Genomic DNA, 25185 nt, shown 5'->3' with positions numbered 1-25185 from the left:
ACTGAAATTTTTTGTGTGACCATGATATACACTAAAAAGCAGTAACTTGGTTTATGAGAAAATTTTAGTTCATAAAATGTTTAAGATCAACCTAAAACCAAGGAATTTTGTTAGTTGACAAAGCAGAAAAATCTGGTAAACAGCTAAAAGTTCACTGAAAAATAGTAAACATTGTCTGCTAGTTTTAGTTTGGCTGAAGTTGACAAAAAAGTTAAATTAGTGGCTACCATAATACAAAAATCAGAATTTTCGTTTCATTGATTATCGGAAAATTCGTTATAATAACAAACAATTTGTAATATTAGCGAATTTGTTTTCATTGGCTCACTTTTAATGAGATATTTCGTTAATATAACGAAACTTTTTCTATCAGTGTAATGTGTATTTTGATTATTAGGTTCACTAATTTCGAAACTATCCTCGTAAGTATTAGCACACGCATTGATTGGGGATTTCATATCAATTGGATTTAAGTTTTTAATTCGAAAACAATAAATCAAAGATAATGGTTGTGAATTTTTTCACAAATCTATGGTCTTTGGTTAATAGTCGTCCACTAGTAGAACTTGGAGAAGGTGGTGGAAATTTAAATAAATTTGAAATTGTGAAATTAAATATGGGTTTGCCCATTAAAGAAATCGCAATATTTGTTGCTCTATTAGGTGAGAGTTTCTATTTTTAGTTTTTTGTTGAAATGGATGGAAATCGTAAGTCGTTTTTATAGAGATTTTTCGGCAATGCTCTTCAGATTAGAATTTTGTAAACTTCGGTGGTATTTCTGAGTGTGAATATTAGAAATATTTTTTTTTTCAAAACTTTAAAGAGTAACTGACGCACTTGGTTAAAAATTAAACCTTGAGAAAAAATTGTTTAAAAATTCTGCTAATACAGTTCAATACCTTTATATGTAAATTTGGATGTTAAGACAATTTTTTGAGTGTGCTATAAAAGGTGGAGTCACAGGCACGGTAGATTTTTTACTGTTTGGTAGATTTGTAGAACTCTTGATGTTTTGGTAGATTTTGCAAAATATTCCTCTTCAACTAAGAGATATTTTACAAATATTCTATAGAAATTAAATAGTAACAAAATTTCCTAAAGAAATAAAATTTTGAAAAAAATCTATAGAAGTAAAATTTTGACAAAATTTTCTATAGAAACAAAATTTTGACGAAATTTCTTATAGAAACAATAGAAATTTTTTATAAGATTAAAATTAAAACCAATAAAAATAAAATAAAATTTGAAAATAATTTTGTGTAGATTTTTTTTTAATTTTCTATAGAAAAACAAGTAAGGAAAGTCTAAAGTCGGGCGGGGCCGACTATATTATACCCTGCACCACTTTGTAGATCTAAATTTTCGATACCATATCACATCCGTCAAATGTGTTGGGTGCTATATATAAAGCATTGTCCCAAATACATACATTTAAATATCACTCGATTTGGACAGAATTCGATAGACTTTTACAAAATCTATAGACTCCAAATTTATGTTGGCTAATGCACTAGGGTGGAACACAATTTTAGTAAAAAAATATGGGAAACATATAAATCTGAAGCAATTTTAAGGAAACTTCGCAAAAGTTTATTTATGATTTATCGCTCGATATATATGTATTACAAGTTTAGGAAAATTAGAGTCATTTTTACAAATTTTCGACTAAGCAGAGGCGATTTTACAAGGAAAATGTTGGTATTTTGACCATTTTTGTCGAAATCAGAAAAACATATATATGGGAGTTATATCTAAATCTGAACCGATTTCAACGAAATTTGGCACACATAGCTACAATGCTAATTATACTCCCTGTGCAAAATTTCAACTAAATCGGATCAAAAATTTGGCCTCTGTGGGCAAATGTGTGTAAATCGGGCGAAAGCTATATATGGGAGCTATATCTAAATCTGAACCGATTTGGCTGATATTTTGCAAGTTTTTCGAGACTCATAAAATATTCGGATGGACGGAAATTGAGGAGAATCGGTTGATATACACGCCAATTATGACCAGATCGGTGAAAAATATATATGGCAGCTATATCTAAATCTGAACCGATTTTTTCCAAAATCAATAGGGATCGTCTTTGATCGTCGAAAAAAATGTGAAAAAATTTGTACAATAATAAAATTGAAAAAATATTTGTACAGAAATAAAATATTGAAAACAATTTATGTATAAATAAATTTATATAAAAATAAATAAATATACATTTTTTACTATTTGGTAGATTTGTAGAATTCTTGATATTTTTTTGGTAGATTTTGTAAAATATTCTTCTTCAACTAAGAAGTACTTTACAAATTTTCTATAGAAAGAAAATTTTTACAAAATTTCCTATAGAAATATTATTTTGGTAATTTTCTTTAGATTTTGAAAAAATTTTTATAGAAATAAAATTTTGAAAAAAAAAATAATTAAAACACTTTTGGACTAAATTTTCTCTAGGAAATTTTTTTGACAAAATTTTCTTCCTATATAATAGTAAAATTTCGAGAAAAAAATGACAAAATTTTGCCAAAATTTTCTATAGAAATCAAATTTTGAATAAAATTTGTGCAGAAATAAAATATTGAAAAAACTTTGTATAGAAATAAAATTTTCTATTTTCTATTTTCTATTTTCTATTTGAAGTTTGAAAACAAAAATTGTACAGTAATAGAATTAAAACAAGTAAGGAAAGTCTAAAGTCGGGCGGGCCGACTATATTATACCCTGCACCACTTTGTAGATCTAAATTTTCGATAACATATCACATCCGTCTAATGTGTTGGGTGCTATATATAAAGCTTTGTCCCAAATACATACATTTAAATATCACTCGATTTGGACAGAATTCGATAGACTTTTACAAAATCTATAGACTCAAAATTTATGTTGGCTAATGCACTAGGGTGGAACACAATTTTAGTAAAAAAATATGGGAAACATATAAATCTGAAGCAATTTTAAGGAAACTTCGCAAAAGTTTATTTATGATTTATCGCTCGATATATATGTATTACAAGTTTAGGAAAATTAGAGTCATTTTTACAAATTTTCGACTAAGCAGAGGCGATTTTACAAGGAAAATGTTGGTATTTTGACCACTTTTGTCGAAATCAGAAAAACATATATATGGGAGTTATATCTAAATCTGAACCGATTTCAACGAAATTTGGCACGCATAGCTACAATGCTAATTCTACTCCCTGTGCAAAATTTCAACTAAATCGGAGTTAAAAATTGGCCTCTGTGGTCATATGGCACGCACAGTTACAATGCTAATTCTACTCCCTATGCAAAATTTTAACTAAATCGGAACACAAAATTGGCCTTTGTGGGCAAATGAGTGTAATATAGCGAAAGCTATATATGGGAGCTATATCTAAATCTGACCCGATTTGGCTGATATTTTGCAAGTTTTTTCGGATGTACGGAAAAAAACTTGCAAAATATCAATTGCAAGGAGAATCGGTTGATATACACGCCAATTATGACCAGATCGGTGAAAAATATATATGGTAGCTATATCTAAATCTGAACCGATTTTTTCCAAAATCAATATGGATCGTCTTTGAGTCGAAACATTACCATATACCAAATTTTAGGACAATCGGACTAAAACTTCGAGCTGTACTTTGCACACAAAAATACATCAACAGACAGACAGACAGACAGACAAAATCAATATGGATCGTCTTTGAGCCGAAACATTACCATATACCAAATTTTAGGACAATCGGACTAAAACTTCGAGCTGTACTTTGCACACAAAAATACATCAACAGACAGACAGACAGACAGACAGACGGACATCGCTAAATCGACTCAGAATTTAATTCTAAGCCGATCCGTATACTAAAAGGTTGGTCTATGATTACTCCTTCTTGGCGTTACATAGAAATGCACAAACTTATTATACCCTGTACCACAGTAGTGGTGAAGGGTATAAAAATTGTACAGAAATAAAATATTGAAAAAATGTATAGAAATAACATTTTGAAAAAAAAAATGTATAGAAATAACATTTTGACAAAATTTTCTATAAACATTTCCTATAGAAATAAAATTTTGACAAAATTTTCGATAGAAAACAATTGAACAAATTTTACTATAGATTAAAAATTGTGATAAAATTTTTTTATAGAAATAAAATTTTAAAAACATTTTCTATAAAAATAAAATTTTAACAACATTTTCTATAGGAATAAAATTTTGGGAAAATTTTCTATAATATAAAATATTGATAAAATTTTCTATAGAAATAAAATGTTGAGAAAATTTTCTATAGAAATAGAATTTTGACAAAATTTTTTATAGAAATAAAATTTTTACAAAATTTTCTATAGAAAAAATAAATTTACAAAATTTTCTATAGAAAAAATAAATTTACAAAATTTTCTATAGAAATAAAATTTTGACAAAATTTTCTATAGAAACACAATTTTGATAAAATTTTCTATGGAAAATTTTCTATAGAAATAGAATTTTGACAAAATTTTTTATAGAAATAAAATTTTTACAAAATTTTCTATAGAAAAAATAAATTTACAAAATTTTCTATAGAAAAAATAAATTTACAAAATTTTCTACAGAAATAAAATTTCGACAAAATTTTCGATAGAAAAAATTGACAAAATTTTCTACAATTTTTTTGACAAACTTTTATATAGAAATAAAATTTTGACAAAATTTTCTATAGAAATATAATTTTGAAAAATATTCCTATAAAAATAAAATGTAAATAACGAAATAACATTTTGACAAAATTTTCTATAAAAATTTCCTATAGAAATAAAATTTTGACAAAATTTTCGATAGAAAACAATTGAACAAATTTTACTATAGATTAAAAATTGTGATAAAATTTTTTATAGAAATAAAATTTTAAAAACATTTTCTATAAAAATAAAATTTTAACAACATTTTCTATAGGAATAAAATTTTGGGAAAATTTTCTATAATATAAAATATTGATAAAATTTTCTATAGAAATAAAAAATTGTACAGTAATAGAATTAAAACAAGTAAGGAAAGTCTAAAGTCGGGCGGGCCGACTATATTATACCCTGCACCACTTTGTAGATCTAAATTTTCGATAACATATCACATCCGTCTAATGTGTTGGGTGCTATATATAAAGCTTTGTCCCAAATACATACATTTAAATATCACTCGATTTGGACAGAATTCGATAGACTTTTACAAAATCTATAGACTCAAAATTTATGTTGGCTAATGCACTAGGGTGGAACACAATTTTAGTAAAAAAATATGGGAAACATATAAATCTGAAGCAATTTTAAGGAAACTTCGCAAAAGTTTATTTATGATTTATCGCTCGATATATATGTATTACAAGTTTAGGAAAATTAGAGTCATTTTTACAAATTTTCGACTAAGCAGAGGCGATTTTACAAGGAAAATGTTGGTATTTTGACCACTTTTGTCGAAATCAGAAAAACATATATATGGGAGTTATATCTAAATCTGAACCGATTTCAACGTAATTTGGCACGCATAGCTACAATGCTAATTCTACTCCCTGTGCAAAATTTCAACTAAATCGGAGTTAAAAATTGGCCTCTGTGGTCATATGGCACGCACAGTTACAATGCTAATTCTACTCCCTATGCAAAATTTTAACTAAATCGGAACACAAAATTGGCCTTTGTGGGCAAATGAGTGTAATATAGCGAAAGCTATATATGGGAGCTATATCTAAATCTGAACCGATTTGGCTGATATTTTGCAAGTTTTTTCGGATGTACGGAAAAAAACTTGCAAAATATCAATTGCAAGGAGAATCGGTTGATATACACGCCAATTATGACCAGATCGGTGAAAAATATATATGGTAGCTATATCTAAATCTGAACCGATTTTTTCCAAAATCAATATGGATCGTCTTTGAGCCGAAACATTACCATATACCAAATTTTAGGACAATCGGACTAAAACTTCGAGCTGCACTTTGCACACAAAAATACATCAACAGACAGACAGACAGACAAAATCAATATGGATCGTCTTTGAGCCGAAACATTACCATATACCAAATTTTAGGACAATCGGACTAAAACTTCGAGCTGTACTTTGCACACAAAAATACATCAACAGACAGACAGACAGACAGACAGACAGACAGACAGACAGACGGACATCGCTAAATCGACTCAGAATTTAATTCTAAGCCGATCCGTATACTAAAAGGTTGGTCTATGATTACTCCTTCTTGGCGTTACATAGAAATGCACAAACTTATTATACCCTGTACCACAGTAGTGGTGAAGGGTATAAAAATTGTACAGAAATAAAATATTGAAAAAATGTATAGAAATAACATTTTGAAAAAAAAAATGTATATAAATAACATTTTGACAAAATTTTCTATAAAAATTTCCTATAGAAATAAAATTTTGACAAAATTTTCGATAGAAAACAATTGAACAAATTTTACTATAGATTAAAAATTGTGATAAAATTTTTTTATAGAAATAAAATTTTAAAAACATTTTCTATAAAAATAAAATTTTAACAACATTTTCTATAGGAATAAAATTTTGGGAAAATTTTCTATAATATAAAATATTGATAAAATTTTCTATAGAAATAAAATGTTGAGAAAATTTTCTATAGAAATAGAATTTTGACAAAATTTTTTATAGAAATAAAATTTTTACAAAATTTTCTATAGAAAAAATAAATTTACAAAATTTTCTATAGAAAAAATAAATTTACAAAATTTTCTATAGAAATAAAATTTTGACAAAATTTTCTATAGAAACACAATTTTGATAAAATTTTCTATGGAAATAAAATTTTGACAAAATTCTCTACAGAAATAAAATTTAGACAAAATTTTCTACAGAAATAAAATTTCGACAAAATTTTCGATAGAAAAAATTGACAAAATTTTCTACAATTTTTTTGACAAACTTTTATATAGAAATAAAATTTTGACAAAATTTTCTATAGAAATATAATTTTGAAAAATATTCCTATAAAAGTAAAATGTAAATAACGAAATAACATTTTGACAAAATTTTCTATAAAAATTTCCTATAGAAATAAAATTTTGACAAAATTTTCGATAGAAAACAATTGAACAAATTTTACTATAGATTAAAAATTGTGATAAAATTTTTTATAGAAATAAAATTTTAAAAACATTTTCTATAAAAATAAAATTTTAACAACATTTTCTATAGGAATAAAATTTTGGGAAAATTTTCTATAATATAAAATATTGATAAAATTTTCTATAGAAATAAAAAATTGTACAGTAATAGAATTAAAACAAGTAAGGAAAGTCTAAAGTCGGGCGGGCCGACTATATTATACCCTGCACCACTTTGTAGATCTAAATTTTCGATAACATATCACATCCGTCTAATGTGTTGGGTGCTATATATAAAGCTTTGTCCCAAATACATACATTTAAATATCACTCGATTTGGACAGAATTCGATAGACTTTTACAAAATCTATAGACTCAAAATTTATGTTGGCTAATGCACTAGGGTGGAACACAATTTTAGTAAAAAAATATGGGAAACATATAAATCTGAAGCAATTTTAAGGAAACTTCGCAAAAGTTTATTTATGATTTATCGCTCGATATATATGTATTACAAGTTTAGGAAAATTAGAGTCATTTTTACAAATTTTCGACTAAGCAGAGGCGATTTTACAAGGAAAATGTTGGTATTTTGACCACTTTTGTCGAAATCAGAAAAACATATATATGGGAGTTATATCTAAATCTGAACCGATTTCAACGTAATTTGGCACGCATAGCTACAATGCTAATTCTACTCCCTGTGCAAAATTTCAACTAAATCGGAGTTAAAAATTGGCCTCTGTGGTCATATGGCACGCACAGTTACAATGCTAATTCTACTCCCTATGCAAAATTTTAACTAAATCGGAACACAAAATTGGCCTTTGTGGGCAAATGAGTGTAATATAGCGAAAGCTATATATGGGAGCTATATCTAAATCTGAACCGATTTGGCTGATATTTTGCAAGTTTTTTCGGATGTACGGAAAAAAACTTGCAAAATATCAATTGCAAGGAGAATCGGTTGATATACACGCCAATTATGACCAGATCGGTGAAAAATATATATGGTAGCTATATCTAAATCTGAACCGATTTTTTCCAAAATCAATATGGATCGTCTTTGAGCCGAAACATTACCATATACCAAATTTTAGGACAATCGGACTAAAACTTCGAGCTGTACTTTGCACACAAAAATACATCAACAGACAGACAGACAGACAGACAGACAGACAAAATCAATATGGATCGTCTTTGAGCCGAAACATTACCATATACCAAATTTTAGGACAATCGGACTAAAACTTCGAGCTGTACTTTGCACACAAAAATACATCAACAGACAGACAGACAGACAGACAGACGGACATCGCTAAATCGACTCAGAATTTAATTCTAAGCCGATCCGTATACTAAAAGGTTGGTCTATGATTACTCCTTCTTGGCGTTACATAGAAATGCACAAACTTATTATACCCTGTACCACAGTAGTGGTGAAGGGTATAAAAATTGTACAGAAATAAAATATTGAAAAAATGTATAGAAATAACATTTTGAAAAAAAAAATGTATAGAAATAACATTTTGACAAAATTTTCTATAAAAATTTCCTATAGAAATAAAATTTTGACAAAATTTTCGATAGAAAACAATTGAACAAATTTTACTATAGATTAAAAATTGTGATAAAATTTTTTTATAGAAATAAAATTTTAAAAACATTTTCTATAAAAATAAAATTTTAACAACATTTTCTATAGGAATAAAATTTTGGGAAAATTTTCTATAATATAAAATATTGATAAAATTTTCTATAGAAATAAAATGTTGAGAAAATTTTCTATAGAAATAGAATTTTGACAAAATTTTTTATAGAAATAAAATTTTTACAAAATTTTCTATAGAAAAAATAAATTTACAAAACTTTCTATAGAAAAAATAAATTTACAAAATTTTCTATAGAAATAAAATTTTGACAAAATTTTCTATAGAAACACAATTTTGATAAAATTTTCTATGGAAAATTTTCTATAGAAATAGAATTTTGACAAAAATTTTTATAGAAATAAAATTTTTACAAAATTTTCTATAGAAAAAATAAATTTACAAAATTTTCTATAGAAAAAATAAATTTACAAAATTTTCTACAGAAATAAAATTTCGACAAAATTTTCGATAGAAAAAATTGACAAAATTTTCTACAATTTTTTTGACAAACTTTTATATAGAAATAAAATTTTGACAAAATTTTCTATAGAAATATAATTTTGAAAAATATTCCTATAAAAGTAAAATGTAAATAACGAAATAACATTTTGACAAAATTTTCTATAAAAATTTCCTATAGAAATAAAATTTTGACAAAATTTTCGATAGAAAACAATTGAACAAATTTTACTATAGATTAAAAATTGTGATAAAATTTTTTATAGAAATAAAATTTTAAAAACATTTTCTATAAAAATAAAATTTTAACAACATTTTCTATAGGAATAAAATTTTGGGAAAATTTTCTATAATATAAAATATTGATAAAATTTTCTATAGAAATAAAAAATTGTACAGTAATAGAATTAAAACAAGTAAGGAAAGTCTAAAGTCGGGCGGGCCGACTATATTATACCCTGCACCACTTTGTAGATCTAAATTTTCGATAACATATCACATCCGTCTAATGTGTTGGGTGCTATATATAAAGCTTTGTCCCAAATACATACATTTAAATATCACTCGATTTGGACAGAATTCGATAGACTTTTACAAAATCTATAGACTCAAAATTTATGTTGGCTAATGCACTAGGGTGGAACACAATTTTAGTAAAAAAATATGGGAAACATATAAATCTGAAGCAATTTTAAGGAAACTTCGCAAAAGTTTATTTATGATTTATCGCTCGATATATATGTATTACAAGTTTAGGAAAATTAGAGTCATTTTTACAAATTTTCGACTAAGCAGAGGCGATTTTACAAGGAAAATGTTGGTATTTTGACCACTTTTGTCGAAATCAGAAAAACATATATATGGGAGTTATATCTAAATCTGAACCGATTTCAACGAAATTTGGCACGCATAGCTACAATGCTAATTCTACTCCCTGTGCAAAATTTCAACTAAATCGGAGTTAAAAATTGGCCTCTGTGGTCATATGGCACGCACAGTTACAATGCTAATTCTACTCCCTATGCAAAATTTTAACTAAATCGGAACACAAAATTGGCCTTTGTGGGCAAATGAGTGTAATATAGCGAAAGCTATATATGGGAGCTATATCTAAATCTGAACCGATTTGGCTGATATTTTGCAAGTTTTTTCGGATGTACGGAAAAAAACTTGCAAAATATCAATTGCAAGGAGAATCGGTTGATATACACGCCAATTATGACCAGATCGGTGAAAAATATATATGGTAGCTATATCTAAATCTGAACCGATTTTTTCCAAAATCAATATGGATCGTCTTTGAGCCGAAACATTACCATATACCAAATTTTAGGACAATCGGACTAAAACTTCGAGCTGTACTTTGCACACAAAAATACATCAACAGACAGACAGACAGACAGACAGACAAAATCAATATGGATCGTCTTTGAGCCGAAACATTACCATATACCAAATTTTAGGACAATCGGACTAAAACTTCGAGCTGTACTTTGCACACAAAAATACATCAACAGACAGACAGACAGACAGACAGACAGACAGACGGACATCGCTAAATCGACTCAGAATTTAATTCTAAGCCGATCCGTATACTAAAAGGTTGGTCTATGATTACTCCTTCTTGGCGTTACATAGAAATGCACAAACTTATTATACCCTGTACCACAGTAGTGGTGAAGGGTATAAAAATTGTACAGAAATAAAATATTGAAAAAATGTATAGAAATAACATTTTGAAAAAAAAATGTATAGAAATAACATTTTGACAAAATTTTCTATAAAAATTTCCTATAGAAATAAAATTTTGACAAAATTTTCGATAGAAAACAATTGAACAAATTTTACTATAGATTAAAAATTGTAATAAAATTTTTTTATAGAAATAAAATTTTAAAAACATTTTCTATAAAAATAAAATTTTAACAACATTTTCTATAGGAATAAATTTTTGGGAAAATTTTCTATAATATAAAATATTGATAAAATTTTCTATAGAAATAAAAAATTGTACAGTAATAGAATTAAAACAAGTAAGGAAAGTCTAAAGTCGGGCGGGCCGACTATATTATACCCTGCACCACTTTGTAGATCTAAATTTTCGATAACATATCACATCCGTCTAATGTGTTGGGTGCTATATATAAAGCTTTGTCCCAAATACATACATTTAAATATCACTCGATTTGGACAGAATTCGATAGACTTTTACAAAATCTATAGACTCAAAATTTATGTTGGCTAATGCACTAGGGTGGAACACAATTTTAGTAAAAAAATATGGGAAACATATAAATCTGAAGCAATTTTAAGGAAACTTCGCAAAAGTTTATTTATGATTTATCGCTCGATATATATGTATTACAAGTTTAGGAAAATTAGAGTCATTTTTACAAATTTTCGACTAAGCAGAGGCGATTTTACAAGGAAAATGTTGGTATTTTGACCACTTTTGTCGAAATCAGAAAAACATATATATGGGAGTTATATCTAAATCTGAACCGATTTCAACGAAATTTGGCACGCATAGCTACAATGCTAATTCTACTCCCTGTGCAAAATTTCAACTAAATCGGAGTTAAAAATTGGCCTCTGTGGTCATATGGCACGCACAGTTACAATGCTAATTCTACTCCCTATGCAAAATTTTAACTAAATCGGAACACAAAATTGGCCTTTGTGGGCAAATGAGTGTAATATAGCGAAAGCTATATATGGGAGCTATATCTAAATCTGAACCGATTTGGCTGATATTTTGCAAGTTTTTTCGGATGTACGGAAAAAAACTTGCAAAATATCAATTGCAAGGAGAATCGGTTGATATACACGCCAATTATGACCAGATCGGTGAAAAATATATATGGTAGCTATATCTAAATCTGAACCGATTTTTTCCAAAATCAATATGGATCGTCTTTGAGCCGAAACATTACCATATACCAAATTTTAGGACAATCGGACTAAAACTTCGAGCTGTACTTTGCACACAAAAATACATCAACAGACAGACAGACAGACAGACAGACAGACAAAATCAATATGGATCGTCTTTGAGCCGAAACATTACCATATACCAAATTTTAGGACAATCGGACTAAAACTTCGAGCTGTACTTTGCACACAAAAATACATCAACAGACAGACAGACAGACAGACAGACGGACATCGCTAAATCGACTCAGAATTTAATTCTAAGCCGATCCGTATACTAAAAGGTTGGTCTATGATTACTCCTTCTTTGCGTTACATAGAAATGCACAAACTTATTATACCCTGTACCACAGTAGTGGTGAAGGGTATAAAAATTGTACAGAAATAAAATATTGAAAAAATGTATAGAAATAACATTTTGAAAAAAAAATGTATAGAAATAACATTTTGACAAAATTTTCTATAAAAATTTCCTATAGAAATAAAATTTTGACAAAATTTTCGATAGAAAACAATTGAACAAATTTTACTATAGATTAAAAATTGTGATAAAATTTTTTTATAGAAATAAAATTTTAAAAACATTTTCTATAAAAATAAAATTTTAACAACATTTTCTATAGGAATAAAATTTTGGGAAAATTTTCTATAATATAAAATATTGATAAAATTTTCTATAGAAATAAAATGTTGAGAAAATTTTCTATAGAAATAGAATTTTGACAAAATTTTTTATAGAAATAAAATTTTTACAAAATTTTCTATAGAAAAAATAAATTTACAAAATTTTCTATAGAAAAAATAAATTTACAAAATTTTCTATAGAAATAAAATTTTGACAAAATTTTCTATAGAAACACAATTTTGATAAAATTTTCTATGGAAATAAAATTTTGACAAAATTCTCTACAGAAATAAAATTTAGACAAAATTTTCTACAGAAATAAAATTTCGACAAAATTTTCGATAGAAAAAATTGACAAAATTTTCTACAATTTTTTTGACAAACTTTTATATAGAAATAAAATTTTGACCAAATTTTCTATAGAAATATAATTTTGAAAAATATTCCTATAAAAATAAAATGTAAATAACGAAATAACATTTTGACAAAATTTTCTATAAAAATTTCCTATAGAAATAAAATTTTGACAAAATTTTCGATAGAAAACAATTGAACAAATTTTACTATAGATTAAAAATTGTGATAAAATTTTTTTATAGAAATAAAATTTTAAAAACATTTTCTATAAAAATAAAATTTTAACAACATTTTCTATAGGAATAAAATTTTGGGAAAATTTTCTATAATATAAAATATTGATAAAATTTTCTATAGAAATAAAATGTTGAGAAATTTTTCTATAGAAATAGAATTTTGACAAAATTTTTTATAGAAATAAAATTTTTACAAAATTTTCTATAGAAAAAATAAATTTACAAAATTTTCTATAGAAAAAATAAATTTACAAAATTTTCTATAGAAATAAAATTTTGACAAAATTTTCTATAGAAACACAATTTTGATAAAATTTTCTATGGAAATAAAATTTTGACAAAATTCTCTACAGAAATAAAATTTAGACAAAATTTTCTACAGAAATAAAATTTCGACAAAATTTTCGATAGAAAAAATTGACAAAATTTTCTACAATTTTTTTGACAAACTTTTATATAGAAATAAAATTTTGACAAAATTTTCTATAGAAATATAATTTTGAAAAATATTCCTATAAAAATAAAATGTTGGCAAATTTTTCTATAGAAATAAATAAAGTTTTTGAAAAAAACTGACAAAAATAAAATTTTGCCAAAATTTTCTATAGAAAGAAAATTTTAACAAAATTTCCTATAGAAATATTATTTTGATAGCTTTATTTAGAAATAACATTTTGAACAAATTTTTATAGAAATAAAATTTTGAAAAAAAAATAATTAAAAAAATGTTTGGACAAAATTTTCTCTAGGAAATTTTTTGACAACATTTTCTTCCTATATAATAGAAAATTTCGAAAAAAACTGACAAAAATAAAATTTTGCAACAATTTTCTATAGAAATAAAATTTTGAATAAAATTTGTGCAGAAATAAAATATTGAAAAATTTTGTATAGAAATAAAATTTTCTATTTGAAATTTAACAACAAAAATTCTATAGTAATAGAATTAAAAAAAAGTGTGCAGCAATAAAATATTGAAAAAATGTATAGAAATGACATTTTGAAAAAATTGTATTGAAATAACATTTTGACAAAATTTTCTATAAAAATTTCCTATAGAAATAAAATTTGACCAAATTTTCGATACAAAACAATTGAAAAAATTTTCTATAGATATAAAATTGTGATAAAATTTTTTATAGAAATAAAATTTGGCAAAATTTTCTATAGAAATAAAAGTTTGACAACATTTTCTATACAAATAAAATTTTGAGAAAATTTTCTATAGAAATACAATTTTGATAAAATTTTCTATAGAAATAGAATTTTGACAAAATTTTTTATAGAAATACAATTTTTAAAAAATTTTCTATAGAAAAAAAAAATTACAAAATGACAAAATTTTCTATAGAAACAAAATTTTGATAAAATTTTCTATAGAAATAAAATTTTGACAAAATTCTCTATATAAATAAAATTTCGACAAAATTTTCGATAGAAAAAATTGATAAAATTTTCTATAAATTTTTTTGACAAAATTTTATATAGAAATAAAATTTTGACAAAATTTTATATATAAATAAAATTTTGGCAAAATTTTCTATAGAAATAAATAAAGTTTTTGACAAAAATTTCTACAGAAACAAAAATTTTGCAAAATAAAATAGAAATAAACAAAGTTTTTGACAAAGATTCTTATAGAAATAACATTTTGCAAAATAAGATTGTTTTGTTTGGTAGTTTTGTGGTAAAAATTTCTCTCAAAGTATTTTGGCTCGAATGGCAACCGTGGTTACAGGAAGAAATTATAGGCAAACGAAATTCCCTTTTGTTATAAACTTTTCTATAAATGCATAATATTATAGCTCCATGAACTAAAATAGAATCAAATTAGTTTCAGCGCCATATAAGGCTCACTTTTTGTTTGAGTGAAGGGTTTGCTCCAAATAAATATCGTTTCACTTCTATATCTTTCTATTTTGTTTACAGTGTCTATTGATGCTCTGACTACACCATGTAATCTACGTCCTACACCTGATGGTGGGGTTTGTGTATGTGATTCGGATTATTGTGACTATTTAGATGATCCTACACCTGAAAGTGAATACCAGTATTCCATTGTCTCTTCTTCAAAGGTATTTGATAGATGCATTATTCGGGGATATTATGATGATAAGCATTAAATATTTCAGGCTGGTCTAAGATTTCATACAGCCAATGGATTGTTTAATAGGTTTAACAAACACTATGTTCTAGATTACGATACACTGGTGGACAGTCAAAATGAAAATGAAACCCTTTCGAAGAACGAACGTAGTAAGTATTGATAAACCATAATCCAAAATTTCTTATCGCGATCATATGTTTTGGGAATTTTGAAAAACAAAAGTTGCACGCAAATTGCACCAATATAATCTGACGTTATATTGGCCAATTTCTGTGTAATGGCTTTCTTCAGCGCACCGTTCGGAACCGCAACGAATTGAACTCATACTTGAGTGCGAGTTCAGAATAAAATAGAAGGTGATTTATTTTTTTTTAATTTGTCGCTTATTCCTCTCCCCTCCCACAGCATCCACACGAACAGTTCAACTAAATATTAATCGGGAGAATCAGTATCGGAAAATTGTTGGATTTGGTGGATCTTTCACGGGAGCTGTTTCACATTTATTGGAAATGTTACCGCAAGAGATACAAGATCATATGTACAAGTAAGTGTGTACGAAAGCTCTCTGAAGGTAGAAATAGTGTTGCCAGTATTGGGGATTTTTCCTCAAATTGGGGCGAAATTTCTGAATTGGCCACTTGGGGATTTGGTGGGGGATTTTCATAAATTTGGGAATTTTTGTGAGGATTTTTTTTTCGAGAAATCGGTTTAATCTTAAAAAAAATATATTCCTATAGGAAATTTTTTCAAAATTCTATTTCTATAGAAAATTTGTCAAAATTTTATTTCTTGCAGTCTATAGGGCTTTCCCCAAATAAATTTGACAAGCATACTTTTCCTCTGTTGGTTAAGCTACACTTGTAGTTTAGTCAATGCATGGCTTTAAGCTGAGATCAAAGACAATAATAACGATTGAAGAGAAGCCAACTATAACAAACAAAACGTATAAAAAATTTTGTTAAAATTTTATATCTATAGAAAATTTTGTCAAAATGTTATTTCTATAGAAAATTTTGTCAAAATTTTATTTTTATGGAAAATTCTGTCAAAATTTTATTTCTATAGAAAATTTTGTCAAAATTTTATTTCTATAGAAATTTTGTCAAAAGTTTATTTCTATAGAAAAATTTGTCAAAATTTTATTTCTATAGAAAATTTTGTCAAAATTTTATTTCTATAGACAATTTTGTCAAAATTTTATTTCTATAGAAAATTTTGTCAAAATTTTATTTCTATAGAAAATTTTATCAAAATTTTATTTCTAAAGAAAATTTTGTCAAAATTTTATTTCTATAGAAAATTTTGTCAAAATTTTTTTTCTATAGAAAATTTTGTCAAAATTTTATTTCTATAGACAATTTTGTCAAAATTTTATTTCTGTAGAATATTTTGTCAAAATCTTATTTCCTTAGAAAATTTTGTCAAATTTTATTTCTATAGAAAATTTTGTCAAAAATTTATTTCTATAGAAAATTTTGTCAAAATTTTATTTCAGTAGAAAATTCTGTCAAAATTTTATTTGTATAGAACATTTTGTCAAAATTTTATTTGTATAGAACATTTTGTCAAAATTTTATTTCTATAGAAAATTTTGTCAAAATTTTATTTCTATAGAAAATTTTATCAAAATTTTATTTCTAAAGAAAATTTTGTCAAAATTTTATTTCTATAGAAAATTTTGTCAAAAGTTTGTTTTTATAGAAAATTTTTTCAAAATTTCTATAGCAACTTTTGTCAAAATTTTATTTCTATACAAATTTTGTCAAAATTTCTATAGCAAATTTTGTCGAAATTTCTATAGACAATTTTGTCAAAATTTTATTTCTATAGAAAATTTTGTCAAAATTTTATTTTGACAAAATTTTATTTCTATGGAAAATTCTGTCAAAATTTTAGTTCTATTGAAAATTTTGTAAAAATGTTATTTCTATAGAAATTTTTGTAAAAATGTTATTTCTATAGAAATTTTTGTAAAAATTTTATTTTTAAATAGAATTTTGTCAAAATTTTATTTCTATAGAAACATTTTGTCAAAATTTTATTTCTATGGAAAATTCTGTCAAAATTTTATTTCTATTGAAAATTTTGTAAAAATGTTATTTCTATAGAAATTTTTGTCAAAATTTTATTTTTAAAGAAAATTTTGTAAAAATTTTATTTCTATAGAAAATTTTGTCAAAATTCTATTTCTATAGAAAATTTTGTCAAAATTCTACTTCTATAGAAAATTTTGTCAAAATTCTACTTCTATAGAAACATTTTGTCAAAATTTTATTTCTATAGAAAATTTTTTCAAAATTTTATTTCTATAGAAAAGTTTGTCAAAATTTTATTTTTATAGAAAATTTTGTCAAAATTTTATTTTCATAGAAAATTTTGTCAAAATTTTATTTCTATGGAAGATTTTGTCAAAAATTTTATTTCTGTAGAAAATTTTGTCAAACTTTTATTGCGATAGAAAATTTTGTCAAAATTTCATTGCGATAGAAAATTTGCCAAAATTTTAGTTCTGTACCAAATTTTATCAAAAATTTATTTCTATAGCAAATTTTGTCAAAAATTTATTTCTATAGAAAACTTTGTCAAAATTTTATTTAGATAGAAAAGTTTGTCAAAATTTTATTAGATAGAAAATTTTGTCAAACTTTTATTGCGGTAGAAAATTTTGTCAAAATTTTATTTCGATAGAAAATTTTGTCAAAATTTTATTTCTCTAGAAGATTTTGTCAAAATTTTATTTCTGTAGAAAATTTTGTCAAAATTTTATTGCGATAGAAAATTTTGTAAAAATTTTTTTCATAGAAAATTTTGTCAAAATCTTATTTCCATAGAAAATTTTGTCCAAATTTTATTTCTATAGAAAATTTTGTCAAAATTTTATTTCTATAGAAAATTTTGTCCAAATTTTATTTCTATAGAAAATTTTGTCAAAATTTTATTTCTCTAGAAGATTTTGTCAAAATTTCATTTCTATAGCAAATTTTATCAAAATTGTGTTTCTATACAAATTTTGTCAAAATTTCTATAGCAAATTTTGTCAAATTTTCTATAGAAAATTTTGTCAAAATTTTATTTCTATAAAAATTTTTGTAAAATTTTATTTTTAAAGAAAATTTTGTCAAAATTCAATTTCTATAGAAACTTTTGCCAAAATTCTATTTCTATAGAAACATTTTGTCAACATTTTATTTCTATAGAAAAATTTGTCAAAATTTTATTCTATTGAAAAGTTTGTCAAAATTTTATGTGTATAGAAAATTTTGTCAAAATTTTATTTCTTTATGGAATATATTGTCAGAATTATATATCTATAGAAAATTTATGAAAATCTACCAAAACATCGAAACTTCTGCCAATATAACAAACAATTAAAAATCTACTACTTCTGGTAGAATTCTACCAGCTTTGGCAACGTGTCTACCACCCAATTTTACTACTTCAATATTTAGAAGTAAATTTTCATTTTCATTTAAAAGTAAATTTTCATTTTCATTTAGAAGTAAATTTTCATTTTCATTTAGAAGTAAATTTTCATTTCATTCCCATTTTCATATTTCCAGCATTTGGAGACGTCACCAGTCTCTTGGTGTTGTGGTTCGAAATCGTGATCTTATTGCAGCTTGATGGATTTGACAAAATTTAAATTTTTAAATTATTTCTGATTTTCTACATCAGAGCCTTTTGCTTTATTTTTTTTTTTCAAAAAAAAATGTCAAAAATATATTGGGGATTTTTGGGGACGAAAACATCATAATTTGGGGACAAGAGCTCGAAAAATACTGGCAACACAGTGTATAAGATAATTCTCTAGCTCACCCTCCCTCTCTCTCGTTTCTCCTAGATCGTATTATGGTGCTGATGGTATTGCCTGGAATCTTATGCGAATGTCAATTGGTGGATGTGATTTTGATTTAGCTCCCTGGGCTTATAATGAGGAACCAGCAAATGATCCACATCTGACGAATTTCACAAAGTTAGATCCACGTGATCAAACCAAGGTCGAACAGATCCATCGCCTTAAAGAAGTTGCCAAGCCCAATAATTTACGCATCAAAGGTGCTGCATGGAGTGCTCCACCATGGATGAAAACCAACAATAGATGGACTGGTTTTGGACGTTTGAAAAAGGAGTACTATCAAACATGGGCCGACTATCATTTGAGATGGTTGGAACTAATGGAGGAAAACGGTCTACCCATCTGGGCCATATCAACTGGCAATGAACCCATGAATGGTTTACTTTTTATGTATTTCGTGAGATTCATGAGTATGGGTTGGCATCCATTCAGTCAGGCCATATGGCTAAGTGATAATCTCGGTCCGACCATACGTAATTCCAAATATAGGGATTTGGTAATTTTTGGTAACGATGATCAACGCTATACGTTTCCCAAGTGGTTTGATTTGGTAAGGAGATATGGACGCGGACGAACAGGGACTAGATGAAATTCTAATGATTTCTCTTAATTTTTTGGACATAGATGAAGTTGAGACGTGCAGATTCTGTAAAGTATTTGGATGCTTTGGCTGTTCATTGGTATTGGGATGAAATTTTCAAACCCTCTTTTATAGATGCAACCTTAGCGAAAATGCCCGAGAAAGATCTCCTGGTAACGGAATCCTGCATTGGTGATAAACCCTGGCAAAAGGCTGGTCCCCTATTGGGATCATGGTATCGTGGAGAGAAATATGCCCGTGACTTTTTGCAGAACCTGCAACATGGTTATAATGGTTGGATCGATTGGAACCTTATTCTAGATCAAAATGGTGGACCGAATTACGTCAATAATTTTGTGGATGCTCCCATCATCATTGATACAGCAAGTAAGTACACTGGAAGTTATTGTTTTAATATTATTAATGTGTTTAATATTATTTATTTTTGCGTTACACCATTTTCTATAGAAACAAAATTTTGACAAAATTTTCTATAGAAATAAAATTTTAAAAAAATTTTCTATAGAAATAAAATTTTGACTAAATTTTCTATAGAACTAAAATTTAGGCAAAATTTTCTATAGAAATAAAGTTTAGACAAAATTTTCTATAGAACTAAAACTTTGACAACATTTTCTATAGAACTAAAATTTCGACAAAATTTTATATAGAACTAAAATTTTGACAAAATTTTCTATAGAAATAAAATTTTGACAAAATTTTCTATAGAAATAACATTTTGACAAAATTTTATATAAAGATAAAATTTTAACAAAATTTTCTATAGGAATAAAATGTTGACAAAATTTTCTATAGAAATAAAATTTCGACAAAATTTTCTATAGAAATAAAATTTGGCAAAATTTCCTATAGAAATTTTGTCAAAATTTTCTATAAAAATAAAATATTGTCAAAATTTTCTATAAAAATAAAGTTTTGAAAAAAGATTTTATATTTTTTGACAAAAGATTTTATAGAAATAAAATTTTGACAAAAATTTCTGTAGAAATAAAATTTTGACAAAAATTTCTATAGAAATAAAATTTTGACAAAAATTTCTGTAGAAATAAAATTTTGACAAAATTTTCTATAGATAGAAAGTTTTGACAAAATAAAAATAAAATGTTGACAAAATTTTCTATAAAAATAAAATTTTGACAACAATTTCTATAGAAATAAAATTTTGAAAAACATGATATAGAAATTTTGACAAAATTTTCTAATTATATAAAATGTTGACAAAATTTTCTATAGAAATAAAATTTTGAAAAATTTCTATGGAAATAAAATTTTTGACAAAAGATTTTATAGAAATAACATTTTGACAAAAATTTTAAACTTTATTCCTATAGAAAATCTTGTCAAAATTGTATTTTTATAGGAAATTTTGTCAAAATTTTATTTCTATAGAAAGTTTTGTCAAAATTTTATTTTTATAGTAAATTTTGATAAAAATTTTATTTCTATAGAATATACTTATTTTTTCTGTAACATTTTCATTTTCAGATCCTACGGAAATCCTAAAACAGCCAATGTTCTATGCCATGGGCCATTTTTCCAAATTTCTACCGGAAGGCTCGATACGCATTGATGCCATTCGTAGCAATGTTAATATAGACAGCGTCGCTTATTTACGCCCGGATGGTACCATTGCTGCCGTACTCTTCAATAGGTTCGTTTTATAACAAAATATTTAGAAGATTCTTCCAATAATCTCATTCATTTTTTTATTTTTAGTGGTAATGCCAATGTAGAAATTAGCGTGATTGATAGTGTTCGTGGTAGTGTTGTCCTGATTTTACCTCCTCGGTCCATTCACACTATTATATATCATTGATGTGTTTTAAAATAATTTTTTCTAAAATGTAAATAAATGGGTCCACAAGTTTTACTATGTATTTTTAGTGGGTTGTATTCGAAAATCACACACAGAAACAAATTTCACAAACATTTTTCCAATTAAAGTCTTAATTGAGTTTCAAAAAAAAAAAAATATATTCAATTAAAAATTTAATTGACTCGACAAATTTTTTAATTGAAACAAAAATTAATAGTATCAATTAATTTTTAAATTGACTTTCAATTAATTTTTTAATTGATACTATCATTTCAATGATTGAAGACATTTCAATTAAGAATTAATTGGATCGATTATTTTCCAGATTGAAGGCAAAGAATATTTATTTGTGTGCATTCTACACTCAGAGAAGGAATATAACCACCCTAAGCATGTTTCATGAGTATAATGTTACGTTTTCTCGGAGAACACGACATATATCATGTTCTTCGGCAGCTGGTAGTTCCGTAAAGACCTCATAGGAACATTCACAAGGCTCCGATCAGTGTTGCCAGGCGATTTTTGATCCTTCCCCCAAATCTTAAGAAAAAAAAACCCTAAATTGGTCTAGGCTTTTTTCAAAAACCTCCAAAAAATTAAGAATGCAAAAAGTACAAAAAGGGTCCCAAATTTCGTGAAAAAATCCTTTAAAAATTAAATTTAACACAAATATATATACTGAAAGAAGAGTTTTCTTTTCTGAGAAACGAAATTTTAGACAAACTAAGTTTTCGTTTGATGATAAAAAATTTTCTTTTGAAGTAAATAAAATATAACACTTTTTTCTTTGGATGTAATAATACAATATGTATATCAATTTAAAAAGCAGACTTACTCTTAAAATGCATTCAGCTGCTAAGTTACATAAGATTGTTTTTAATTGTCTCAAATATTAAAAATGCTCATTCAACAGAAGCTTTTAATAAAGATAACGGAAATAATGCTATTGCATACTTGTTTGTATTTAGGATCTTCTTGTTGACTTTTCTCATCTTTTTTCTCATAATTCATGCCAGAATATTTCCGAATTTGCTTGAGAATTGATCCACTTTATAAGACCAAGATATTTGTTTACCCCCAAAAATCCCCCTAAATAAATGTTACCCCTAAAAATCCCCCTAAACGTGAAAAAACCCCTAAATTTGGGGGGAAACCCCCTAACCTGGCAACACTGGCTCCGATTCAAAATATAGACACAATCCGTTTGTCCATGAATAACATAAGACAAGAAACTAATATTTAGCATAGTACGGCGGCTCTTTAAAGTTGGGAGTTTGATTATATTTAACCTGTATTTTATGACTTGGAAGGTTTCTAGAAGAAATTGTTTCTGAACCGGTGAAGCACCATCTTAAGATTGATTTTTGTTTTAGTGTCAGCCTTACTCTCCAAAATGCCCCATGTGCAAAAGTCCAGCGGATTGAGATCCGGAGATTTTGGTAGCCATTGTGCGGTAGAAATATGCAAGGAAACTTCTTTTTAAGCCATCCTTGGTTCATATGTGCTGAATGCGATGGTGCTGAGTTCTTTTGGAATGTCCCCACGGTTCATAAATACGAGAGGGAAGTGACTGTTACGGAAGCACACACCATTATCATCGGTGGCGCTTGAGTTCTCTTGACCAATCGAATGTGTAAATTTGCAGCTGGCCTCTATGGGAAGTAAATGTTCACAAACTGCTCAATTTGGAATGATTTCTCATCGGAGAAGACTGAATTCGAAAACTGACCACCTTCGTACAATCGCAGCAACTCCTTTGCTCTTTCATGTCTAACTTTTTTATACCCACCACCATAGAATGGTGACGGGGGTATAATAAGTCTATCAATCCCTTTGTAACACATCGAAATATCTATTTCCGATTATATAAAGTATGTATATTACTGATCAGGGAGAAATTCTAAGACGATATAACGGTTGGCTGATAAGTCCCCGGTCTTACACATAGATGGCGTCGCTAGTATTAAATTCATATTATTTTTATGTAGTACCAACCTTCAAATGATTCGTGTCAAAATTTGACGTCTGTAAGTCAATTAGTTTGTGAGATAGAGCGTCTTTTGTGAAGCAACTTTTGTTAATGTGAAAAAAATGGAAAAAAGGAATTTCGCGTTTTGATAAAATACTGTTTTCTGAAGGGAAAAAATACGGTGGAAGCAAAAACTTGGCTTGATAAAGAGTTTCCGGACTCTGCCCGTCCAATCAACAATAATTGATTGGTATGCAAAATTCAAGCGTGGTGAAATGAGCACGGAGGACGGTGAACGCAGTGGACGCCCGAAAGAGGTGGTTACCGACGAAAACATAAAAAAAAATCCACAAAATGATTTTGAATGACCGTAAAATGAAGTTGATCGAGATAGCAGAGGCCTTCAAGATATCAAAGGAACGTATTGGTCATATCATTCATCAATATTTGGATATGCGGAAGCTCTGTGCAAAATGGGTGCCACGCGAGCTCACATTTGACCAAAAACAACAACGTGTTGATGATTCTGAGCGGTGTTTGCAGCTGTTAACTCGTAATGCACCCGAGTTTTTCCGTCGATATGTGACAATGGATGAAACATGGCTCCATCACTGCACTCCTGAGTCCAATCGACAGTCGGCTGAGTTGATGATTCTGAGCGGTGTTTGTGACAATGGATGGAACATGGCTCCATCACTACACTCCTGCGTCCAATCGACAGTCGGCTGAGTGGACAGCGACCGGTGAACCGTCTCCGAAGCGTGGAAAGACTCAGAAGTCCGCTGGCAAAGTAATGACCTCTGTTTTTTTTTGGGATGCGCATGGAATAATTTTTATCGATTATCTTGAGAAGGGAAAAACCATCAACAGTGACTATTATATGGCGTTATTAGAGCGTTTGAAGGTCGAAATCGCGGCAACATGGCCCCATATGAAGAAGAAAAAAGTGTTGTTCCACCAAGACAACGCACCGTGCCACAAGTCATTGAGAACGATGGCAAAAATTCATGAATTGGGCTTCGAATTGCTTCCCCACCCACCGTATTCTCCAGATCTGGCCCCCAGCGACTTTTTCTTGTTCTCAGACCTCAAAAGGAAGCTCGCAGGGAAAAAATTTGGCTGCAATGAAAAGGTGATCGCCGAAACTGAGGCCTATTTTAAGGCAAAACCGAAGGAGTACTACCAAAATGGTATAAAATATTGGAAGGTCGTTATAATCGTTGTATCGCTCTTGAAGGGAACTATGTTGAATAATAAAAAAGAATTTTGAAAAAAATGTGTTTTTCTTTGTTAGACTGGGGACTTATCAGCCAACCTGTTACTTGTTATTCATAAAAGAGTTCTTGTAGTTTTTGGATGTTCAATGGCTTTTTTACGCGTAGCGAAAATATAAGTAGAATCCGACCGAGGCAACGATTGATGAAAAATTGCAATCGTTCCGTGGCGCAGTTGGTAAATTTCCACGTCGTAC

General features: G+C 27.1%; 1 protein-coding gene across 1 annotated transcript; it reads left to right on the top strand.

Moving 5' to 3' along the window:
* Positions 1–556: 556 nt before the first annotated feature.
* LOC142242937 (lysosomal acid glucosylceramidase-like) lies at positions 557–21806 on the top strand. The gene is made up of 8 exons (XM_075314413.1): positions 557–662; positions 15295–15440; positions 15498–15621; positions 15878–16016; positions 19314–19878; positions 19953–20295; positions 21415–21580; positions 21646–21806. The coding sequence occupies exons 1-8, from the start codon at positions 617–619 to the stop codon at positions 21743–21745; spliced, it is 1629 nt and encodes a 542-aa protein (XP_075170528.1). The 5' UTR covers positions 557–616; the 3' UTR covers positions 21746–21806.
* Positions 21807–25185: the final 3379 nt, after the last annotated feature.

This window comes from Haematobia irritans, chromosome 1, assembly GCF_050003625.1.
Source record: "Haematobia irritans isolate KBUSLIRL chromosome 1, ASM5000362v1, whole genome shotgun sequence".
NCBI lineage: Eukaryota > Metazoa > Arthropoda > Insecta > Diptera > Muscidae > Haematobia > Haematobia irritans.
The sequence above is the reverse complement of the archived record's forward strand: the minus strand, read 5'-3'. Positions and strand labels throughout refer to the sequence as shown.